The 21,758-nt window shown below is 36.8% G+C and overlaps 1 protein-coding gene, 1 long non-coding RNA gene and 1 other non-coding gene across 5 annotated transcripts; 2 read left to right on the top strand and 1 right to left on the bottom strand.

Moving 5' to 3' along the window:
* The first annotated feature begins 6,493 nt into the window (after window positions 1-6,493).
* TRNAC-GCA (transfer RNA cysteine (anticodon GCA)) lies at window positions 6,494-6,564 on the top strand. Its single transcript has one exon. It is a non-coding gene; the product is annotated as a tRNA-Cys (tRNA).
* A 2,813-nt stretch (window positions 6,565-9,377) lies between these two features.
* On the top strand, window positions 9,378-16,139 carry LOC110793517 (uncharacterized). 2 transcript variants are annotated; one of them, XR_008927397.1, is made up of 4 exons: window positions 9,378-9,650; window positions 10,211-10,944; window positions 14,049-14,185; window positions 15,260-16,139. It is a non-coding gene; the product is annotated as an uncharacterized lncRNA (long non-coding RNA). The 2 variants fall into 2 exon arrangements; XR_008927396.1 differs by having other exon boundaries at window positions 9,392-9,650; window positions 10,211-10,287.
* LOC110793514 (zinc finger protein CONSTANS-LIKE 2) lies at window positions 15,617-17,638 on the bottom strand. 2 transcript variants are annotated; one of them, XM_021998400.2, is made up of 3 exons: window positions 17,209-17,638; window positions 16,916-17,118; window positions 15,617-16,151 (listed from the first exon to the last, which is right to left on the bottom strand). In XM_021998400.2, the coding sequence occupies exons 1-3, from the start codon at window positions 17,636-17,638 to the stop codon at window positions 15,792-15,794; spliced, it is 993 nt and encodes a 330-aa protein (XP_021854092.1). In that variant the 3' UTR covers window positions 15,617-15,791. The 2 variants fall into 2 exon arrangements, with proteins under 2 accessions (XP_021854092.1, XP_021854091.1); XM_021998399.2 differs by having other exon boundaries at window positions 16,916-17,638.
* Window positions 17,639-21,758: the final 4,120 nt, after the last annotated feature.

The raw sequence follows: 21,758 nt of genomic DNA, 5'->3' as shown, positions 1-21,758 counted from the left end.
CACATTTGAGTAAATAAACCTATATTCACTCAAATCCATGTGAAATAATAAAGTCATAAAATCTTTCTTTAGCTTTGAACTCCATTGTCTAGGCGTTCTAACAATAGTTCATATCTTTTGTTACTTTCAACAAGTAAGACTAGTTGTCTTAAAATGATCTAGAAATCAATCAACTTTCAGAAGTCCATCAAAATAGAGCTTATGAATGTTAACTTGTTGATATGGTCTAAGCAACAATGCCAAAGATTTGTGGAACTCAAATCAAGGGGTTGATTTGAACCTAGTAAAGTTCTTTAAAGAGTTGTTTGTTTAAATCAAGCATATTGACTCAACCTGTAATTGACCATTTCATTCAAATAAACAAACAAACATTGTTTTTGTTTTTCTTTGAATGTGAGTCTTTCTGTGTTTGAAGCAGAAATTTAGGTATGCTGATTATGGAACAAAATAGCCATTAAGTTCCAGCCTTTGAAAGGACTTAAAACAAACTTAGATGACCCTACAATTAATGTAGCATTGCCATGCTTCATTTCCCACTTGTAGGTCATTAGTGTATCCTAGCTTCCATTGTTTGAGTTATTATCGAAGTAAGAACCTCAAGCGGTATATGATACCAAGGAAGTTTGATTGCTAGGTTACTTCTCTTTAAACATAAACTTATAGGTAGAAACGGAATCGTAAATTCCTTTCATGTGTTCCTTTGTTTTCCTATTTCTTGTACCCTTTCTTATAGTCTTAAGAATTGAATTCTTTAGTGTTGACTTTTATACTTTGTTAGACATGTCCAATGTCACCAACAAGGTTCTTTACCATTTTAATTTATGTTGAATATTTTGTTTCAACTAGATGATCTTACCAGAAGCTTCTAAAGTTCTCTAAGCATCGATCTATTCGAATGTCTAGGGACTAGACTCATTCGAGAATTAAATGGACAAAGATATTAGGTTGTTAACCATTGGTAAAGCTGAGCGTATTAAACTCAATGCTTTATGATCTCAAAACTACAGTGTATTTTGAATTCACAAGCACCAATTGGTTTGCCATTCGATTTTGATATTCGAAAACAACCATAAAAGTCGCTATAAGAAACGTACATTTTAAATTGCTCACTTTCTCTCTTTTCCGTGAATCGTTCTTGGATTCACTACCAATCGAGGAAATTTACTGTTACCTTTCTAAAAGGATTTATTGCAGTGCAAGATATTTAATTATAAACAATAATTAAAACATACATTGAAGCATGCAAAGTCTAAACATTTATCATGAATAATAACTTGAAATTAAAGCAACCATGCAATTCAAACAAGTTATTAGCATTTTATTCGATTTTATTGTTCCGGCAGGTGTGAATAAAATGATTCCAAGATCCTAAAATCATTGAAGAACTAAGCACAGTTTGTCGACTTAATCCTAAAACATCTTAGGTAAGCAAAAGCCTTTTGCTAATAGTCTAGAAACTACTCTTGGTTGATAGGTACGTCTAAGAACTTGTTAGGTAAACCTATCGATTTTGCCACGACATAAAAGGACTCCTTACTTATATCGTTGAGTTTCACCAAAACTAACATGTACTCACAATTATTTGTGTACCTTGCCCCTTTAGGACCAATAAGTAACACCTCGCTGAGCGAAAACTATTACTAGATTGATGTAAAGGATATCCAAGCAAGTGTATATTTTGGCATGGCACCTTTTAACTCAATTTTTAAGTTTGGAACTTAAGGCTCTTACTATGTTGGTTAGATTTTAAGTGAACTAAAATCCTTAATCATGCAACATAATCAAGCTTTTGATCTCATGCATTTTAAGACATATTTAAAAGCAATAAATAACTTAAAACATGCATAAGATATTTGTGATCTAGTATGGCCCGACTTCACCTTGAAGCTTTGACTTCAAAGTCCGTCTTGAAAATCTCCGTGGGAGGCACCATTTTCTTCAAATAGGATAAGCTATAACTAATTACAACTATTTGATGGTTCGCAGACCATATTTGAATTGAAAAATAACTTTGGTACTTTAGACCAATTACATTCAAATTAATGGTACGCAGACCATATCTTCTATCCTATTTGGGCCATACTAGTCACTTCATAACCTGCAAAACAGTACATATACAATATATACCATTCACCCATTCATTATCATGAATGGCCCACATAGCTGGTTAGTAAAACACATTATGCATCACGTAAACATTTGCAGCAATTAATCAAGGGCACCAATAATCTACCAATTATTCAGTCCTTATTAATTCTAATCAAGTTGTTTTAACCTTAAGGATTTGTAGACCTAATCAAGAGTTTATGACTAAAAAGCGCTCCCACTTAAACCAATAAATTCATATGCTTTACCAATTTTAAACATAAAAATGTATTTCTAGTCCAACCGGAAACATACAAATTTAATTAAAATTTAAAGCTCATATCAATTTATAATTGAATCCAAAAATTTAATTTAATTTCAGTCGTATTTAAATTAATTCATGATTTTAATTTTAGTAAAATAATTAGAATAAATAACATTTATTATAATTATAATATTCAAAATTAAAATCCAAGAAAATAATTCAAATTATTAATTTTAAAATTAATTAAAATTACGTGAACTGAAATTTTCAAATTAAACATTCAAAACGATCTAATCGTAACGCAAACACCCTACGCGTTGCACGCCCATGGGCCGTACGCACACAGCCATTGCTGGCCATGTGCGCGCAGCCCATGCGCTCGTCGCATAGCTGCTGCTTCCCTATCGTAAGCCTCCGCACGCATTGGTGCTCGCTGCGCGCGCCAGCGCTCATCGCACGCGAGCTATCGCTCGCAGTGCGCGCGCGCGACATCGCTCGCTGGGCGCGCGACATCGCTCGCTGGGCGCGCGAGCCATCGCTCGCTGGGCGCGCGACATCGCTCGCTGGGCGCGCGACATCGCTCGCTGTGCGCGCGAGCCATCGCTCGCTGGAGCGCGACATCGCTCGCTGGGCGGGCGACATCGCTCGCTGTGCGCGCGAGTAATGCTGGGCGCAGCGCTCGTGGCACGCGAGCTTGCGCTCGCTGCGCGCGAGGCTGCGCGCTCTTGTGCGAGGCAGCGCGCGTTGTGGCGCAGCTCGCTTGCTGCCCACACGCGACTGCCTTGGCTCGCTCTTCGCCCATGCCCATTCGTTCATTGCTCGTGGCACACGACACAAGGCAGGGCTGCTGCCTTGTGCTCGTGCACTACGCCCTTGCTCATTGCATTCGTGCCGCACGGGCGACGAGCTCCCTTGCTCGTCGTCGCATGCCCGCATTATACAACACCCCTTAAGGGTCACACGAAGCGTCCATTGCTTCGTGCGTGCAAGTTATATGAACGAATCGCATAAAAATTTAAAATTTATATTTAAAATTAATGACAAATTAATAAATAATATTAATTTCATAATTTTAGGGCGAAAAAATCGAAAATTTATTATCCAATTGATTTCCGATTGTTATGGATTCAAGTCTAGGTCATAAAAATTTAAAATTTATCGTAAATTTACAATTTTTATGGTGGTTTTTAATCATAGGTTTCTAATTAAATTACAATTAATTATGAAAATCAAATTAATTCTAAATTATTCTAATTTTCAACAAATTAATCATAATTAATAATTAGATTGCATAATTAACAAGACTAGGCATTCAAACTTGTTAAACATATGCAGTAGGTCAATCAAAAATTCAAGATTTATCAACAAGAATCGCAAATATTTAATTTAACATCTTAAATTTACGAAATTTTGCATTCGAAAAACTAAAACCTTCGAAAAGTCATAGTTAGGCTTCGAATTTGAGAATTCTGGGTTCGGCGGAAAAATACTATTTTTGTCAAAATTTTTAGAATGCCTTTTACATGCGGAATTGACACAAAAATCACTCAATTCGGATGAGTAACGAAGAAACTGCCGAAAAACTGCGTACGTATAATTAAATAAACGCAATTTGCAATTAATTAACAATTACGAAAATTAATCACCCCTTTTAATTCTTGCAAATTTGTAATATTTAACCATGTTCATGCAATTTAGATTATGAAAATAATAAGGGGCTCGTGATACCACTGTTAGGTTATGATACATATGACAATTCATAAATCATGCGGAAAAACCATAAACCCAGGAATACATATTATTTACACATAATCATTTAGCATAGAATAGATGCATACTCTTTGTTGCGTGCCTTCCCTAGCTGCGCCCGAACCGAACAAGAACAAGTCTTTAGGACTCCAAGTGTCGTCCCTCCGTAGATAGTCCACAGCACGTCCGGATCCGCCTTAAGATTGACCAACTAGAATCGCCCTTAAGGTACTATTATTTTCGGCACTTTATAGGCAAATGTGTGACTGAATTTTTCTCTCAAAAAAAACTCACTTTGAATACTTTGAAACTTGTGTTATAAATTGTGAGCCCTAGCCTCATATTTATAGCGGTATGGAAAGGGAATCGAAATCCTATTCAGATACAAATTAATCAAACCTAGAATCCTACAAGAACTCTAATTTAATTAATTTATCAAATAGAATTAGGAATTTAATCATTAACCGAACTCTGTATGTTTTAGGAAACGTGCACGAACACAAACACTTGCACACACACGCACGACAGCCACGATGGGCCTCATGCGTGCGCGCGAGCAGCAGCCCACTCAGCGCCCGCGCCCGCGCGCGCTGCGCGCTGCGCGCGCTGTGCGCGCTGTGCGCGCTGCGCGCTGGCGCGCAGCCTGCTGGGCCTGGCCTTGCTGTTTGTGCGGCGCGCTTGGCTTGCTGGGCGATGGCCTGGCTTCGTGCTGGGCCTCGTCCGGCAGGCCTCGTCCGATGCTTATTCGTACGATGCGCTTCCGATTAAATTTTCCGATTCCGGAATTCATTTCCGATACGAACAATATTTAATATTTCCGATTCCGGAATTAATTTCCGTTTCGAACAAATATTTAATATTTCCGTTTCCGGAATTATTTTCCGATTCCGGTAATATTTCCGATTCTGACAATATTTCCGTTTCCGGCAATATTTCCGATTCTGGCAATATTTCCATTTCCGATAATATTTTCCGATACGTACCATGTTTCCGTTTCCGGCAACATCTACGACTTGGATAATATTTATATTTCCGATACGATCCATATTTCCGTTTCCGGCAATATCATCGTTTCCGGAGTATTCATTTCTTGCCTGTGACGATCTTAGCTCCCACTGAAACCAAGATCCGTCGGTTCCGAATATTCATAGATAGAGTATCTAATGCCATTAGATACTTGATCCGTTTACGTACTATTTGTGTGACCCTACGGGTTCAGTCAAGAGTAAGCTGTGGATTAATATCATTAATTCCACTTGAACTGAAGCGGCCTCTAGCTAGGCATTCAGCTCACTTGATCTCACTGAATTATTAACTTGTCAATTAATACTGAACCGCATTTATTAGACTTAACATAGAATGCATACTTGGACCAAGGGCATTATTTCCTTCAACAGTAGCGCAGGGCACGACGAGTGCGCACTGCAGGCTGCGAGCAAGAGGGAGTGGACGAGAGAGGGAGAGCAGGGCGCGCGCTGGGGCGTGAGGCCGAGCAGCAGCGACAACCACACAACAACGACGCAACAAGAGGAGGGGGCAGGAGCACGAGGGCACGATGGCCGTGCGGGCGTGCGGGTGTGCGGACGAGAGAGGAGAGTGAGTTGGAGTGAGGGGCAAGAAAAGCAAAAGAGGGTTTATGAATTTTTAGGGGTTCATTTAATGATGAGGAGTCCTATTTATAAGCTCCCTATTTTCAATGGGCTAGGCTTAGGAAAGTAGAATTGGGCTTAGGGGATTAAATGATTGGGCTAGCTTAGGACTTGAATTAAATTCTTTTGATTGGGCTCGTTTAATAAAACGAATTGGACTTTTCATTTAAAACCCGAACCTTTAAAATTACTTGCGACCCATTAAATTTCCCGACTCGAAAATTAAATTCGTTTCGTAATTAATTAAAATAATAAATGTTCTAATTAATTAAAATACATTTAAATAATATTTAAATGCGAAATAAATTCCAAAAATTGTAAAATGCTTTATAAATATAATAAAATTTATTTATAAATATTATAAAAATACGAGGTATTACAAATGGAAATAATGATTTTTAGATTTGTTATTGAAAAGATACAATACTAATTAGTTATACTTTGGATTTTCTTATGTCATTAGGTAAACATAATTTGAAATCAAAATCTATGAATCGTTGCTGAAACCGCAGTCAAGTCATATAGTTAATGGTTCCAATTAATCATGTTTATCCTGAATTTTGACTGAAAGTCCATATTTTTGGTATGGATCGAATCAAAACAAAAAAAAGTTTTTCTTTTTAGTAAGTAGTGGAAGGGATATCAAGGAAAAGAGGTTCAAAATGCAAGCAATAAATAAAAAAATAAGTTCAGTAATCCATCTCAAAAAGGTAATCTTTTCGTCTAGTCTTTTTTTGATCGTTTTGGCGGCATGGCCGAGTGGTAAGGCGGAGGACTGCAAATCCTTGTTCCCCAGTTCAAATCCGGGTGTCGCCTGATTTATTATAATTCACAAAAGACTCGAACTTCCTTATCGACTGCTATAACCGATAACTTCCCGAATTCTTAGGCAGCCAAAAGGAAGCGGAAGAGGTCTCTTGATACCTACTTGATTCTAAGTGTTTGGGGAAAGTGAAAGTTCTGTAAATTTTTGTGTTTAGGATTCAAGGAAAGAGTTTCCTTTTAGTAAGTAGGGGAAGGGCTATCGAAACCTCTCCATTCCTATTGGAGTGGTTACTAACTGGGCCTTGAATTCGGCGGGAGGGAATATCTAACTAATTAGTAATTGTGGAAAAGAACAGCAGAATGCGCCATATAGTTTGTATACAAACTCAAAAGAGTCTCGGAGTACTCAGGTATTGGATTTATGGGATTGGTTTATAAAATGAATAGTTCGCCCATTTTTTGACTCTGTACCATGGATTTCACTATTATTATTAAACAATAATGGAATAATTCCTTCATATTCATAGAAATAGAGGACATAATTCACATGGATATTGTAAGTCTCGCTTGGGCTGCTTTAATGGTAGTCTTTACATTTTCTCTTTCACTTGTAGTATGGGGAAGAAGTGGACTCTAGAAATACTACTTAATTTTCGTTGAGGAATAAAACTGTATCGTTTGTTTTATGGATCACTTCGCAAAGTGTTTTTAAAGATAATAATGTCAATTAATAAAAAAGATATTTCAATAATAAGGAGATATAGATGATAGGAAATTTATCTAATTGAAATTTGATAAGAGTCGGTTTGGAGAAATTGAATCAAAATTCAATTTAGATAAATTCTATAAGGATAATGGAGAACAACAGATCCTTTTTGTTTTCCTATTCCTATTTATCCAAATCTAAAAGAAAGTCGTTCTCATATACATAAGGAAAGAACAACGACCTAGTGCTTGTTCAATAAGATATACACATAATTAAGATCTTAGCTCGGAAGAGTTGCATATTAGGCACTTACCAATTGTTTGATTATTTTCGAAAATAGATTTTTTTGTGCTTTATCGATTCATATCATGTTTTAAGTGTTAAAAATAGATCAAATTTACTATTGAATTGAAAAATTCAAAGAAGTTTCCATACCTTCGAACTCTTTCGAGCATCTATCCACCAGTCAATCAATTCAATTACTTTACTTCTTTTGGGTTGGCAATGATACAAAAAGATTACTAACTTGGTTTTTCTTAATATATATATATATATATATATATATATATATATATATATATATATATATATATATATATATATATATATATATATATATATATTAAAGGACACTATGTACTAGAAAATATAGGCATATTAATATTACTATTAGTCTTAAATTGTTTAATTGAACAAAGGTTATGAAGTTGAATAGGGAAGTAGAAAATGAGATGCTATGACAATCTATACACACCACAGTTTGGATTTTTGCGCAATTAAAGCCATGACAAAACATAAATCCACAATTCAACATAGAAGATTCTATAAAAAATAAAATAAAGGACACTATGTACTAGAAAAATAGTAATAAAATGTATTAGCTTACGTCTGTGCACCAGATGGTTTTGTTTCAATATTATCACCATCACCACCAGACGTGTTGGCCTCTTCTTAAAATGTGACAGCCTTTCGCTTCTTAATTGGTGGTTCCACTTGTGGATCATCTTGTTGCTGAACCACTGGCCGTTTCTTAGTTGCTACTGTTTTCCTTTTCACATCAATATGCTTCAATGGCACCTCACCTACATAGTACTTTAACAGAAATCAGTGTGCAGAATAAATATTCCAAAACAATACTCTACTCATATAGTGACCATCATTGAGAGTATGGTAACCATTATATTTATACCAATTACAATTATCTCAATTATACACAATAATACTTAAAACGATAGCATAGTGACCTTTAAATAGTGAATGTTGACAATAACTAGGTATTATCAGACCAATGAACCACAAAAATCAACAACAAAATACATAGAAATAGTATTTCTGAAAATTAGTCAAATTCAACACTAAATCATGGCCACAAAAACTTCAAATTATGAATGTTTACAACAACCTAGCTATTATCAAAACAAAATACAACAAAAACCAGCAAAACATGCTTAGAAACCCTAATTTTGAAAATTAGGGACACAAACCCTAATTCATGAACGGAACAATTCATATCAAACAAAAACTTGAAAAATCTCTAGTAGAATCTCAAAAATACATCAATGCGAGACAATATGAACACATAAAAACATGAAAAAGCAAAAAAACATCATGCGCGTATGTTGAGGTAAAATTGGCGAACGAAAGGTAAAAGAATTAAAAAAAAATTGGAAAAAGAAAATAAACCTGGATTTTCGATTTATTTACGGAGGACTCTTCACCCTCCAGCTGAAGTACCTCCCCTATTGAGTCTTTCTCGAGCTCGAGATGAAGTACCTCTCCTACTGAGTCCTCCTCGAGCTCGAGATGAAGTACCTCCCCTGGTTCTAGGCGACATTGATAATGGAGGAGAGAGAAATTGAAGATGGAGAGACGAATTGCAGAAGATCGAGAGAAGAAGAAGGAGAGACGGAGGAGAGAGAAGCAGGAGAGAAGAAACCGTGAATGAGGAGAGAGGAAATAGTGGATGAGTAAATGAATGAGAAGAGGAAGCAACAACAAATATAAAATGGGCTTACTTCATTCACACGTGTGAATAGAATTAGTAAGAGGATAATACCTTCCTCGTTTGGGCTTGGTCCACAATAATAATAAGTGGGCCTGGTTTGTTTAAGAAAAATACTATTTTAGAACGCCTAAAAAGAAAAACGTAAAGAATAAAAAGTGAGGGGATTAGTATAATTCGTATGAGGTTCTAGTGATGAAATGATCATGGACTTCCAAATGACACAAGGTTAATTGGTCAAATAAAATCCTTATAGCGGGAAAAAAAAGTTGATATCGGCACTCTCTCTACGTTTTTGATCTTGCAAAACGCTGTTCTTCATCCAAATAGAGGAACTCCTCCAAATTACAAGAAGTGAAGAAGATGAATCAAATTCGAAGAAGTTCCTCTATTTGAATGTAATTCTGCGATGAACTAACACTAATTATGGTTAGTCTTCTCTCTCATAATTTTTCTTGCTTGATAGAAGGTTCCATTTCTATGATTTTTGCTCTATTTTCTATTATGGAGATCAGTTCGTTGATCAGAAATATCATAATTATTTCTAGGTTTCCTGTTTTTTTATCTTGATTTTGTAATTCCACCCCTAAATTTTCCCCTTCTTTGGGTGAAATTGCGATTTTTGGGATTGCTTTGTTTGATTTGAGTAGTTATCGATTTTTCTTTTTGCGAATGGTATTATGAGCATAAATTTACGGTCTTTTATAATCTGATTTAATTTAGGTCAGGTTTATAGGGTGTCTCATTTCGTATTCGAGTTAATTGAGATTTTACTTGAGTTTGATGTTCTGGGGTTATAATTGTTGAAGATACCACTCGGCTCCAAGGTATAAACGTGCCATTTTAATGCCCTTGTTCATCTTTTTCAGAGTTCTGAGTTTTGGGTGCAATTTTGATGAGTTGGTAGTAAAATTTAAGCCATAGCACAATTTGATAGTATTTATTTGGAAAATGAGAATCCCTCTATTGTTAATATGGTGAATTAACAGGTTGACTGAAGCTTTAGTTTTTATGAAAGGATCACGAGAGGGCATACTTGGATTCGGCCGATTGGACTCTTGAAAAGGTTCCTCCTTACACACCAATCTGATGGATTTTAGCTACATACAAAAAAATTGTATTATGGCTTCCATAGCATTGTGAAGTTCTTGTAGTATTAGTTTGAAATACTAAGTTGTGCATCAGTTGTTAGTTGTTACCTACTTGTTTTTTGAGGTACCTTGAGCCAAGTTTTGAACTTTTCAATAGTATTGTGAAGTTCTTGTGGCATTAATTTGAATTATTAGGTCGTTCATCAGTTGTTAGTTGTTACCTACTTGTCTTTTGCACCCTGAGGATCTTCAGCTATTTGGGGTACCCTAAGGACCTCAAACCAGATTTTTGCTTTGAATTTTTTTTATCATGTGCACCATAATTTACTAAAAGTGTTATACAAAAAATGATCTATGCAGATCTTTCATTCTAAAAAGTGAAAAGCAATGTATCTTATTTTTCTCATGGTTGATTGTTCCATGTGTGCTTAACGCATATTAACTATTATTCTGTTAGTTATCTTCTTACTTTATTAAGTGCTTTGCTATACTTTGTTCCTTCGAACCAAACATCTACCAGCTAAGAGAACATACATATTGAAAGCACTTTGAAGAGAACATACCTTCGAATGAGGCTGGAGACGATGACGGGAAGGAACATTGAAAGCACTTTGAAGAGACTATTTTTAAGAGTATGACCTTATCCTACAAAAAAATAGAATAACACTAGCAAGTAGCAAGTCTTTCGGAAACTTATATAACAATGAAAGACGAGTAATGGATGTGTTTTTCACATTATTGGTTTCCTTTATATTGTGTCTTGCTAATCATGAGTTGCCCAAAAGAGTAGGTTCACTTCCTCTAATAATTTCCATGGTAGACAACCACCTTCCAACCTACCATTAATTTCTGTAAGGAGGTGTGAAACCTTTTCCACGACTACCATGTGCATAGCATGATCATATAACCATACGAATGTTTGTATCTTAGACTTATGTTAGAGGGGGGGGGGGGGGGGGAGACCGGGGGCAGTGTGGTAACAGAAATAGTTATGAAGGTTAGGTTCCATTTTCTTTTCTAGAGTGTGGTTGTATTGCATGATCATATAACCATACAAATGTTTGTATCTTAGACTTATTTAGAGAGGGGAGGAGGAAGGGGGGGGGGGGGGGGTAGACCGGGGACAGTGTGGTAACTAAAACAGTTATGAGGGTTAGGTTCCATTTTCTTTTCTAGAGTGTGGTTGTATTGCATGATTCAAATACTCCCTCCGTCCCAAATTAGTCGTTACACTTACCTTTGCACAAAGTTTTAGATGATAAGTGGTTGTTTGGCTATCAATTGTTATTTTATTGAAAAAGTAGATGTTATAGGAGTTAGTGAGGTATTTTTTTAATTGAATGAGAGATGGTGTCCATTTCCGATGGAGCCAAAGATTCATTTGTTCTTTTGGCTGTGGGATGTAATGGACTAAATCAAAATGGCTCTTAAAACCTTTTCGCTTCCTTTCCATCAAGTAGAAGATGGTCTTCCCGTTGTCGTCCCATTATCGTTTTTGGGTCAATTGGAAACAACCCCTCTGTAATTGCAGGGGTAAAGTTGCGTACACCCGACCCCCCTTACCCCGCTTCTTGCGGGAGCCTCTTTGACGCAATGGGGTAATCATAATGAATGAATGAAATGAGAGAGGGTGTGAGGACAAAAAAAATAGTGGGAAGAGAGAGACAATATAATAATTGTGGGGTCATTCCTAATTTAGAAGTGCAACAACTAATCTGGGACGGACGAAGAAGGAAAGTGTAATAACTAATCTGGGACGGAGGGAGTAAGTGAATAACAACGAATGATTTACGGCTTATCACAAATACACAATTGGAAAATCGAGAGTGTAAGGGTTAGAATCCAACCTTCCTTTACTTGTATTTTGCTTATCTATTTCTTTCTAGGAACTTTCTAATAGTTTTCTAGGCTTTAAATATAATTATTATGTATCTGTCAATCCAACGTTCAATGGATGTTTAAAGTTAATTCAATCTCTATTAGAGGTATGGATCAATACCCCTCATCAGAAGTTGCTTTCTTTAACCACTTGAGTTGTTGTTAGCCTTTATAAATATTGTGTTTTCGCATGTTTTTAGGTCTTTTCAAGACTCAACAACGTTTTCCCAAAATAGATACATTCTTGTCGTCGGTCCCGCTTGTGCCTGTTGTGCGCACACAAACGCCCCGATCAATCCTCGACCCTTGCTCTTGTAGCCAATAGGCAAGAGTGCCGATTCTGAATCAAGCACTCGCTCGTGCCCCTCGAGTCTTGAGATAAACTTTCCGCACAAGGCTTGCGCCCTTGCCGCCCCATAGGCAAGAGCGCGCCGCATGTGCAATACACTCAAGATTGATGCTGCCCTGTTTCACAAATCACAGTAAAACACAACACAAATGCAGGAGAAAGATTGTGACTTTGATTGATAGATAGAGTGTAAGTTTACAAATTACACCACTGAGAACATTCGAGAGGTTCTCTACTCTCCCACCTTTCTACTGAATAATTCCCAAGATGCTTTCTAAGTTCTCTCTCCCTCTTTTAATTACAGACTGCTAGCAAGGAAACAAAAACAATAAAGGAAAAGTAGATAAGACAAAATTGCAGCTTCTTTGAGACAAACTGACTTAATGTACTTGCAGGCCTGCTTCCACTACTTGGTGCCTTCCCTCACTCTGCTGTGGTGTTTGGTTCTGCTTCTGCTTCCCCTTTGTCCTGAAGTGTGGGCATCCTCTTCTTTCTTCTTGCATAAGTCTGGACTAGCAGTGGGTTATGTTGGGGTATAGCAGCATGATCCGGTGTCAAAACACTCGAGCCATGACAGAAAGACTGCTAAAAGGAAGGAGAAGAGGAAACAAAGCTAGGAATTATACCTATTTTGAAAATTAAACATGAAATCCGTTTAGCCGAGCAAGAGATAGAAGCTTATGAAAATTCCCCACCCAAGTATGCTTAGATTAGTTGTTAAGTGCTATTTTGCTCTTGCTTCTCCCCTCTAATCTCGGTACTAAAAAATGCCTTAATGCGTCTAGTATTATTTTTGCTTGCAGGAAGACATTTCAGAAACCTTAAGTTTTTTACAAATGTATTCTGCATATATCTATTCTTAGGTTTTCTTTTTTGCATGGTAGACGTGGAAAACCATCTACATATCACTAATATAGATACGCATAGAGGACTAGACCAAGATTGTCGACAAATAATCAACTCCTAGGCACATCTCGTGCATCTTTTACCTATCTCTTTACGAAATATCTCTTTACCGTATCACAAGGTTAGTCCATTTTCAGTTCATATATTTTTGGAGAACAACATAGCCAACTAACTCCGTACCATTAATATGGATATGAGTGAAGTACTAGACAAGGGTCAGTGCTCTCCTAGACATTCCGCGTGGCCATACCACTTTTATATAAGTGTGCTGCTCACAACGGTCAATGTTTTATGTAGAAGTGAAGGAGTGAGGTTGTTTGTATAATCGATGTTGTCAATGCATGTCCAAATTTAGGCACAGTTGTGGTGAACTTAACTTTAGATCTGCCTCTTTGATGCGTCGTCGGTTTTGGCTGCTGTGTTATTCCGCTGTAGATTTTATTCCTTCTAGCTTACTTATTACTTTTGTTTTGGTATAAAGCTCATTTTATATTCAACTCTTGCCACTTGCTGTAATTGATGGTTCCTTATCTTGTGCACCACTGACAAAAGCCACTGTCCGAAAGCCAGTTTACTGATGAAAAAGTGTGTGCCACTTCACAGGTATCACGTATCAGAGAAAGTTGGCTGTGCTGGATGGCCTGGGTCTCAGATCTTGAATGCTTTCCAAGAGGCAGGAACTTGATGAACAAGGGTGAATACGCTGAATGCTCAAGTCAGAAATTCTGACATTTAGGAAGGTTTGAATCTCAGTTGCACATGTTACAAAGTCTGACATAATCTATGGGTCTGTCAGATAGCGACTATATTCTCTTTAGCAATCGCAATTGACAAAGTCTGAAAGTTGGCGAAGAAATTTTTAGTAGATCATACTGTCTCGCCAGTTCACCATACAATGCAGCTTCTCATCTTCTAAAGGCTTTTAGATTGTTGCAGCACTTAATGGCTCTTCTGAAGTCAGTCCTGGATTCCTGGGTAGCATTCCATGATAATTTTAGATGGCAATTCTGTTTGACTTAATGCACTAACATTTTCTTAATTATTATAAGCTAAAGATGTTGTCCATTTCTGATGGAGCAAAGATTCATTTGTTCTTTTGGCTGTGGGATGTAATGGACTAAATCAAAATGTCTCTTAAAACTTCTTCGCTTCCTTTCCATGAAGTAGAAGATGGTCGTCCCGTTGTCGTCCCGTTATCGCTTTTAGGTCAATTGGAAACAACCTCTCTGCAATTGTAGGGGTAAGGTTGCGTACATCCGACCCCCCTTTACCCCGCTTCTTGCGGGAGCCTCTTTGAGGCAATGGGGTAATGATAATGAATGATTATAAGCTAAAGATGATGAGTGCAAATAAATTTTCTAAAGTAGAGGGGTAAGACTTAAATAAAAGTAAATTGCAGATTTGCAGTGACCTAAATTTTCCTGGTACAGAGGGTATGTGATGGTTAAAAGCCAAATTTCCAGAAAGGAAGTCAAATATTCCTCTGGATATGGTGCGATGTTCAGCTTTATACCTGACCTCCACTGAGTTGCGGGTTTTTTTTAAAATTTTTATTAGCGACCTTATTCCTATATGAGCACTGATATTTAGGAATTTAGTGGCAAGGTTTTCTTAACGTAGACGTTACTCTTATAGCTAATTTATGGCTGTAGTCTGTAGAGGATTAACGGGTTTCCTCTAATTTTCTATCTCAGTTCTAATACTTCTCTGTCTTCTCACACTCATTTAGTGTCAATTGTTTGCATCTGATCAAAGATATTTTTATCGAGGAAAGAATAAATGGAAACGTAACCATTTTTTCTGATCCATTGCAGGGGTCTGAAGGCCAGTTCAGTATGAAATATGCTAAAACATCAGCTGAGTTTCTTCTGAGTTCTGAGAGGAAAATGTAAGTGACTTGTTTCACGTGTTGCAGCTTGTTAATTTTTTCAACATCAAATTAACCCAATGTTCTCAGAGGTTTTTTTTTTCCTCTTTTTTTGGAGAGGCGCATGTTTACCTCTGTAATACCATCAACGCCCTCTTCGCTGGTGCTTCTTTGAAGCACCCCAATTCAAAGGGAATTACTGCAAGACTCACTTCTTCATAGATATTGCCTAGAATAAATCCTATGACTAACCAAGCTATTGCTTAACTTGTGAGTCATTCTGCGGTTCTTCTTGAGAGATTGGTTTAACTAACAAACCATGTCATATATACTTGTTTTGTACAATTTACACAAAAAGACATAAGAATAACAAGATAACTTATCCATCAGTAACTAAGAACATATAGGTTAAGACTGATAGAAAATATGAAGATTTAATGGTACCGCACACTCAACTCCATTTGAATAATCACCTAGATTCAAAAAGATGGCACAATGCCATATCCACCATCTGCCATCAATGAGTTGGTGAACATCTGATCCATCTCTGCTTCCACATCTGTTCTCTTTGCAAACCGGCCTTTGATCCGAGGCCTAGTCTCTGCATAGGCCTTTCTTGAAGCATAACGGATGGTTTTCTCAAATTTTCTATTCTTCTTCTTTTCCCTGTATCTCATGACCCTAGCCTCTCTGTCCATTGGTGATAGTTGGGTTGGCACTTGCGTTGGAGGACTTGAAAACAGGTCTATTGTTCCTTTGGGGGTCCTTGGATGTGACACAGACATATCACTCATGGTGGATTCTGGTACGACACCTACATCCAGGGAGGAAACTGAAACCTGCAAGTCATAACATTCTTGGTCATGTTACTGAAAAGTGAGAATCATCATCTGGATCTCATGTGAGAAATACTTTCATTAAAGTCTAATTTGGAAAATTCTTAGGATCAAGTCAACAACTTGCAAAAACTTGTAAACATCCACAAGGGGTTATAAAGCCTGCTAACTCTTTTTACCAAGGGAAGGAAGTTGTGAGTTTGTGACTACTGACTAGTGATACTCTTTTGTTAGATCTACCAAGTTTTACCTTTGAGTTGCAGAGAAACCACAGTATAATTGTAAAATATTAAAATTGTAACTTGGTATTGACACAAAACCTTTCAGGGACATTATTCAACAATTGCCAAAATTTGTAAGAAATAACAGATAGATTGTGCAGGATTGACCACTTAAAATCATTCTGTAAGATAAATTTTTCTTGAATACCAAATTTCCCTAAGAATTTTAGAATTAGAAGGATCAAGCAGTCCTAACCGCTGCTTGTAAGGAAGCAAAAGCAAACGAGGTACATCAGTTGTGTTGATGGTCTATCCTGTTTCCTGTAATTATTTATTATTTGTTTCTCATCTTTTCGCTTTTGTGTAGTTTATGATGGTCAAACACTAAAACCTAATTCTTTTAACTTTCTATAATACACTTTTAAGGTTGACATAAAACATGAGGACACACTAATTTAAAATAATGCTAAGGTTAGAAATTGACTGTATAGATAACAGGAATACTGAAAATGGAAAGATTTCTATTTAAGCAAAGAATCTACTTACACTGTGACTAATTGATGTGTTGTAATTGTACTCAGGTTTGGTCTCACATTCCATTCCGAACAAAAAGTTCTGGTACTGTATTTGGTGATCTTTTGGTTCCCTACACTGTACTGGTACGACACTGTCATCTCCACAGTTCTTCTCAGGGACACTGAATTCCTGCTGCTGGTTATACGACGGCTCACAGAACTGATTATCTGCACCTGAATTATACTCAAATAGGTCCAGGTACTCATCAACCTCTCCTCCTCCAGTTAAAAACCCATTTGTATTTAGGTTGTTGCTGTTCTTACCTGGGTTAAGTAGCAACCATGAAGCAGCTTCATCCTCATCCCCTTCATGATCAGTGGTCTGATCATCTCCGTCTGGCAGTTCCAGGAATCCGTCTGAGGGACCATAAACACAACCCACGGGCATGATTGGAACCCGGTGGTGGCGGCGGGCCAGTGGATTAGCTGAGTGAATGTCAGCATCACAGGTAGCACAGAGTGATGCTGCATCAGCCTTGCACAAGAAGGCTGCTGGTGCGCGTTCACACGCTTCACACACCCAAACCCGCTCATGCCTTGATGCCACCTGATTGGCAGCGTGGATTCGCGCGTCGCAGCTGGTGCACAAGTAGGCAGAGTCTGCTCTGCAGTACACCGTGCACGGTGCTGAACGGCATGAGTCACAAACACGTGCCCAGCTATTGGTATCCCCTGGTACTTCCTTCTTCATCATCTCTCTCTCTTTTTTCTTTTTCTCTCTCTGCTTGTTTTCCTGCTGTGTTTTCTAAGCAAGTGTGTTTATCTTGGAAAGAGGGGGGAAGCAACTGTTATGCAACGACTCAAGTGGGGAGGGGAGAATCCAGCTAGTGACACGTGGCGTGTACGTAGTGGCGTAAGAAAGCTGTTGCTTTATCTTGTGGTTGGCTATGCTTTAAGTGGGATCCACAGCTATTGGTGTTCATAAGGGCCTACAATTTTTGCTGGTGTGGCCTTGTGGAACTATTTTGATTACTATAAGGACCACAAAAGGCATACTTAAGGGCATGAAAGATGAAGTGCTTTTCTTTTCCTTTTCCCCTTTAGTGTGTCTCTTGGACCCTTCGGAGTGACAAAAGGATTCCCATACAATATCCTGCATATTGACATTTTTCGACTTGTGAACACCACGTGGTTCTGTTTAAGGTTTTTGTGTCAGTCCAATTGCAGGTTGCTAGGGAAATTTTTAGTTGGACTAAATTGGGTTAAATCTATGATTTCTTTTTTTTTTCGTAGAAGGGGAAAGACAATAATTGGAACTTTACTCACTGATTTTCTTGCACTGAAGCTAACTAGTCGAAATTGTTTGTGAGGAGATCAGGTTCCAACTTTAGTTTCCTCTTCTATCTTATCGTCAGCAGCATATCTGTTTATCTGTGACCGGAAATACTCTGCTGCGGCTGTTTAAACACATTTCTGATTCTTTTGGTTTTACATTCTGATTCATGATTAATTGATTGGCTAGAATTGTTCATTTTTTATTCAGATGAAATTTTCATGTTACAACTGAAATATATTACGATTTCCATACATCTGTGATCTGTGTAGTCATTTATAAACATGACTTATAGCTGTAGACACGGATCGGACCTTGATAGAACATTCAAACTAATGCTGGAATAGGGTTTCACCAGGCTTAGACGGACTTTTCCAGCCCTAAATGCGGCCTGATACAATGTATTGGTGTGTTTTCTGGTCCATGATCAGATTAGCTCTAAACTTCAGGAAGGACTTGTATGGTCCAGAACTGCAGATGGCATTTTGTATTCTTTGAATCAACAATGAACATTGAGTACAGCCTTCATCTGGTCTATATATGATACTTCTATAGTTCTATGTATGCAACTTTGCTTCTAATCAATCATTAGCCAATAACGGGAAATGGTTTTAGCACAGCCACTGTTAGATCAGCTTCTGTTGAGAACTTACTCACTGTAACTTGTAAGATGCAGTGAATGTGACTGATATTATTGATTGGCAACTGCCATGATTTTGAAGTTTATACTGACAGTCACAGGGATTCAGTGGGAATGACTGTTAAGATACAGTTTTGTTCTGCAAAGTGTTCAAAATATAATTATTATAAAGTACTCCCTCCGTCCCGGAATACTTGACCTGTTTTCCTTATCGGGCCGTCTCTTAATACTTGACCTGTTTCTAAAAATGGAAATATTCTAACAATATTATATTATTTCCCACTGCACCCCTATTAACCCACCTACCCTCTACTCCATACAAAAAATAATTAAAAATTCAACCCCTACTCTCCCCCAACCCCACCTCTTAACCCACCTCCCACTAACTACATTAAAATAATACCCCACTATCAACTACTACCTATTAAATTAAATAAGTCAATTCAAGTTTCTTAAACTCTGTGCCGGTCAAACCGGGTCGAGTATTCCGGGACGGAGGGAGTATAAAATAAAGGGGCATAGCTTTTGCAAAAATAAGTGTGATTTTTGATACCGACATTATTATATTTTTTTTCTTTTTTCTTTTTTCTTTTTTCTTTTCTAAAATGTTGAATTTCTGAATTTATGACTTTAAACCTAAATGAAAGCGAAATAAATAAATAAAAACAAATAGGTTTTCTGAGTCAGATAATTACATGGACTAGAGATGTGTTAGAATTTATGTTATCATGCCATGTAGGCAACTACGAGATTAGGATCCTTTGTTACCACAAGTTTCATTACATATTCAGTTATTCACACTTTGATATTGACCTTAATGTTTATCACTACCCTACCTCTTACTGTCAACCTGTAACATCATTTATCACATTTTTGTGTTTTTATTTCTTTTCTTTCCTTTTCTGAAAATTATTTTTGTTTTAGGTTTCTAACGCGATAATGAAATGTAGATGGTACGTGATCAGGCTTGAAATCCTTCTTTACCGACTGAGGAATTACTGTTTGTACAAAATTTACCGTTTAATTATTCAGGATTATAGAAATTAAGAAGTTTGTCTCTCCATAAAGCGGGGAAAAAGGTAGGTAATGAATGATCAGTGTTGAATAAACATTAATCATTACAAATTACAATAGTATTCTTAATTTTGGAACTTAATCTAAATTTACATCCGTTGTTGGAGAAGATGTTCTTTATTTCACTAATCTGTGCTTTGATTTGCCTTTATTTTTATTGACGTAATTGGACGAACAATTTAAGACTTTTTATCATTTCATCAAATCGTCTGAATTTTTTAAAATTGCTGCGAAATTGTTTAGAGTCTGTCATTTAACCGGTACTGGAGGGTATTTTAAAAAGAGATACACTTTGATCGGCATGTAGTATTAGGAGAGTGTGTTGAATTTATTAAAATAATATTATACTCACTATAAGGATGATGTGAGTAAGTGTGGGGAACACAAAAAAGAGAGAACTATTAATATAATTGGAAATGGGGATCATAACATGTAAAAAAAAACTAAAAAAGAAAACTGTATACGGAGTATCTTTTTAAAATATAATCGTTTAAAGAAAGTGTATCTGTTTTTAAAATACGGAGGAAGTACTAGACTACTAGCTGTTAATGTATCCAAAGGTCTTGCACTGACAAGGTACACTATAAATTAATTTTACATTGGGATAGCTTTTATCAAAGTTTTTATAATTTTAATATGTTTTGATTAACTTTTACATTATGAAAAAAATGTTGATGGATAAACATTTTTAAGGGCTAGTGCTCTGTTTGGCAAGCCATTTTAGTAACCTTAAGGGGTCTTGTAAAAGGAATGAGATCAACAAAGGGAAAGAGGAGGAAATAGAAGTAAAATCCTTAGTAACACTTGTCATTTCACGCCTTTTCTTTTTTCTACCAATGTTCAACTTCATCCTCCTCCCTCTTACGGTGCCACTACCTCCTCGACGTTGAAGCTTCCGCCGCCCCTTTCCCAGATCGCGATGCATGTGCCTTAGCTATCTCCTCTCCCGCTTCATTGTCGTCGATCTTCTCCCTTCTCTAGCTTATTATTTCCCGATCTTCTTGGTTAAATTTGATGTTTTAAAGGTTGTTATCCAACATAAAAACTTTAGATTTATAGTTTTTATGGTCGAATTTAACCATTGAAGACACAATTAGCGATAATTCAATTATGGGTTGGGTGGTGGGTCGGTAATGTTGTTAGGTTGGATTTAGGTGGTTTTCGCAATTTAAAATGTGGACTATGGTGCACGTAGAGCATGGTGCACCTTAAGAACACTAGTATATAATTTAAAGAACATCTGGTTATGAGAAAAGAACATGAATATTTTTTTTTTTTTAGATTTTTAATAAATAGTAAAATTATATATTATTTTTATAACAAAAAGTGAAATATTATATCGCATTTATTTTGCCGTAGTGTCATGTTCTTTTGCTTATGCACATATGTTCTTTTGGTACATCATGCTCTATGTGCACCACGGTCCATAGTCCATGGATTGGGTGGGTTTAGGTTGGCTTTGGGCGGTTTGGATTGAATTCTGGGTTTTTGAGGTGGTTTTCGGTTATGGAAAGGGTTGTTTCGGGAGGTTGTTGGGTTTGGGTGGTGGGTCGTTAATCATTAATCCTTTAAAATGTTTAACTATCAACTTTGTTTTTTTTTAATAATATACGGAGTAAAGGTTAATCAAAACATATTTAAAGTTCTAAAAACTAGGTAAATGTTACAAAAAAACTGGTTTGTATAATAAACTAGTTTAGGGCCCGTGCAACGCACGACTACTATTAAAACAATTTATTATTTTAATAGTAACTAAAAGATTTGTGATATTAGGAAAACATGAGAGTAAAAAGGATATATGAAAAAGTATAAATTCAAAGTTGTGTA

The sequence above is a fragment of the Spinacia oleracea genome, chromosome 1 (assembly GCF_020520425.1).
Source record: "Spinacia oleracea cultivar Varoflay chromosome 1, BTI_SOV_V1, whole genome shotgun sequence".
Classification (NCBI taxonomy): Eukaryota; Viridiplantae; Streptophyta; class Magnoliopsida; order Caryophyllales; family Amaranthaceae; genus Spinacia; species Spinacia oleracea.
The sequence above is the reverse complement of the archived record's forward strand: the minus strand, read 5'-3'. Positions and strand labels throughout refer to the sequence as shown.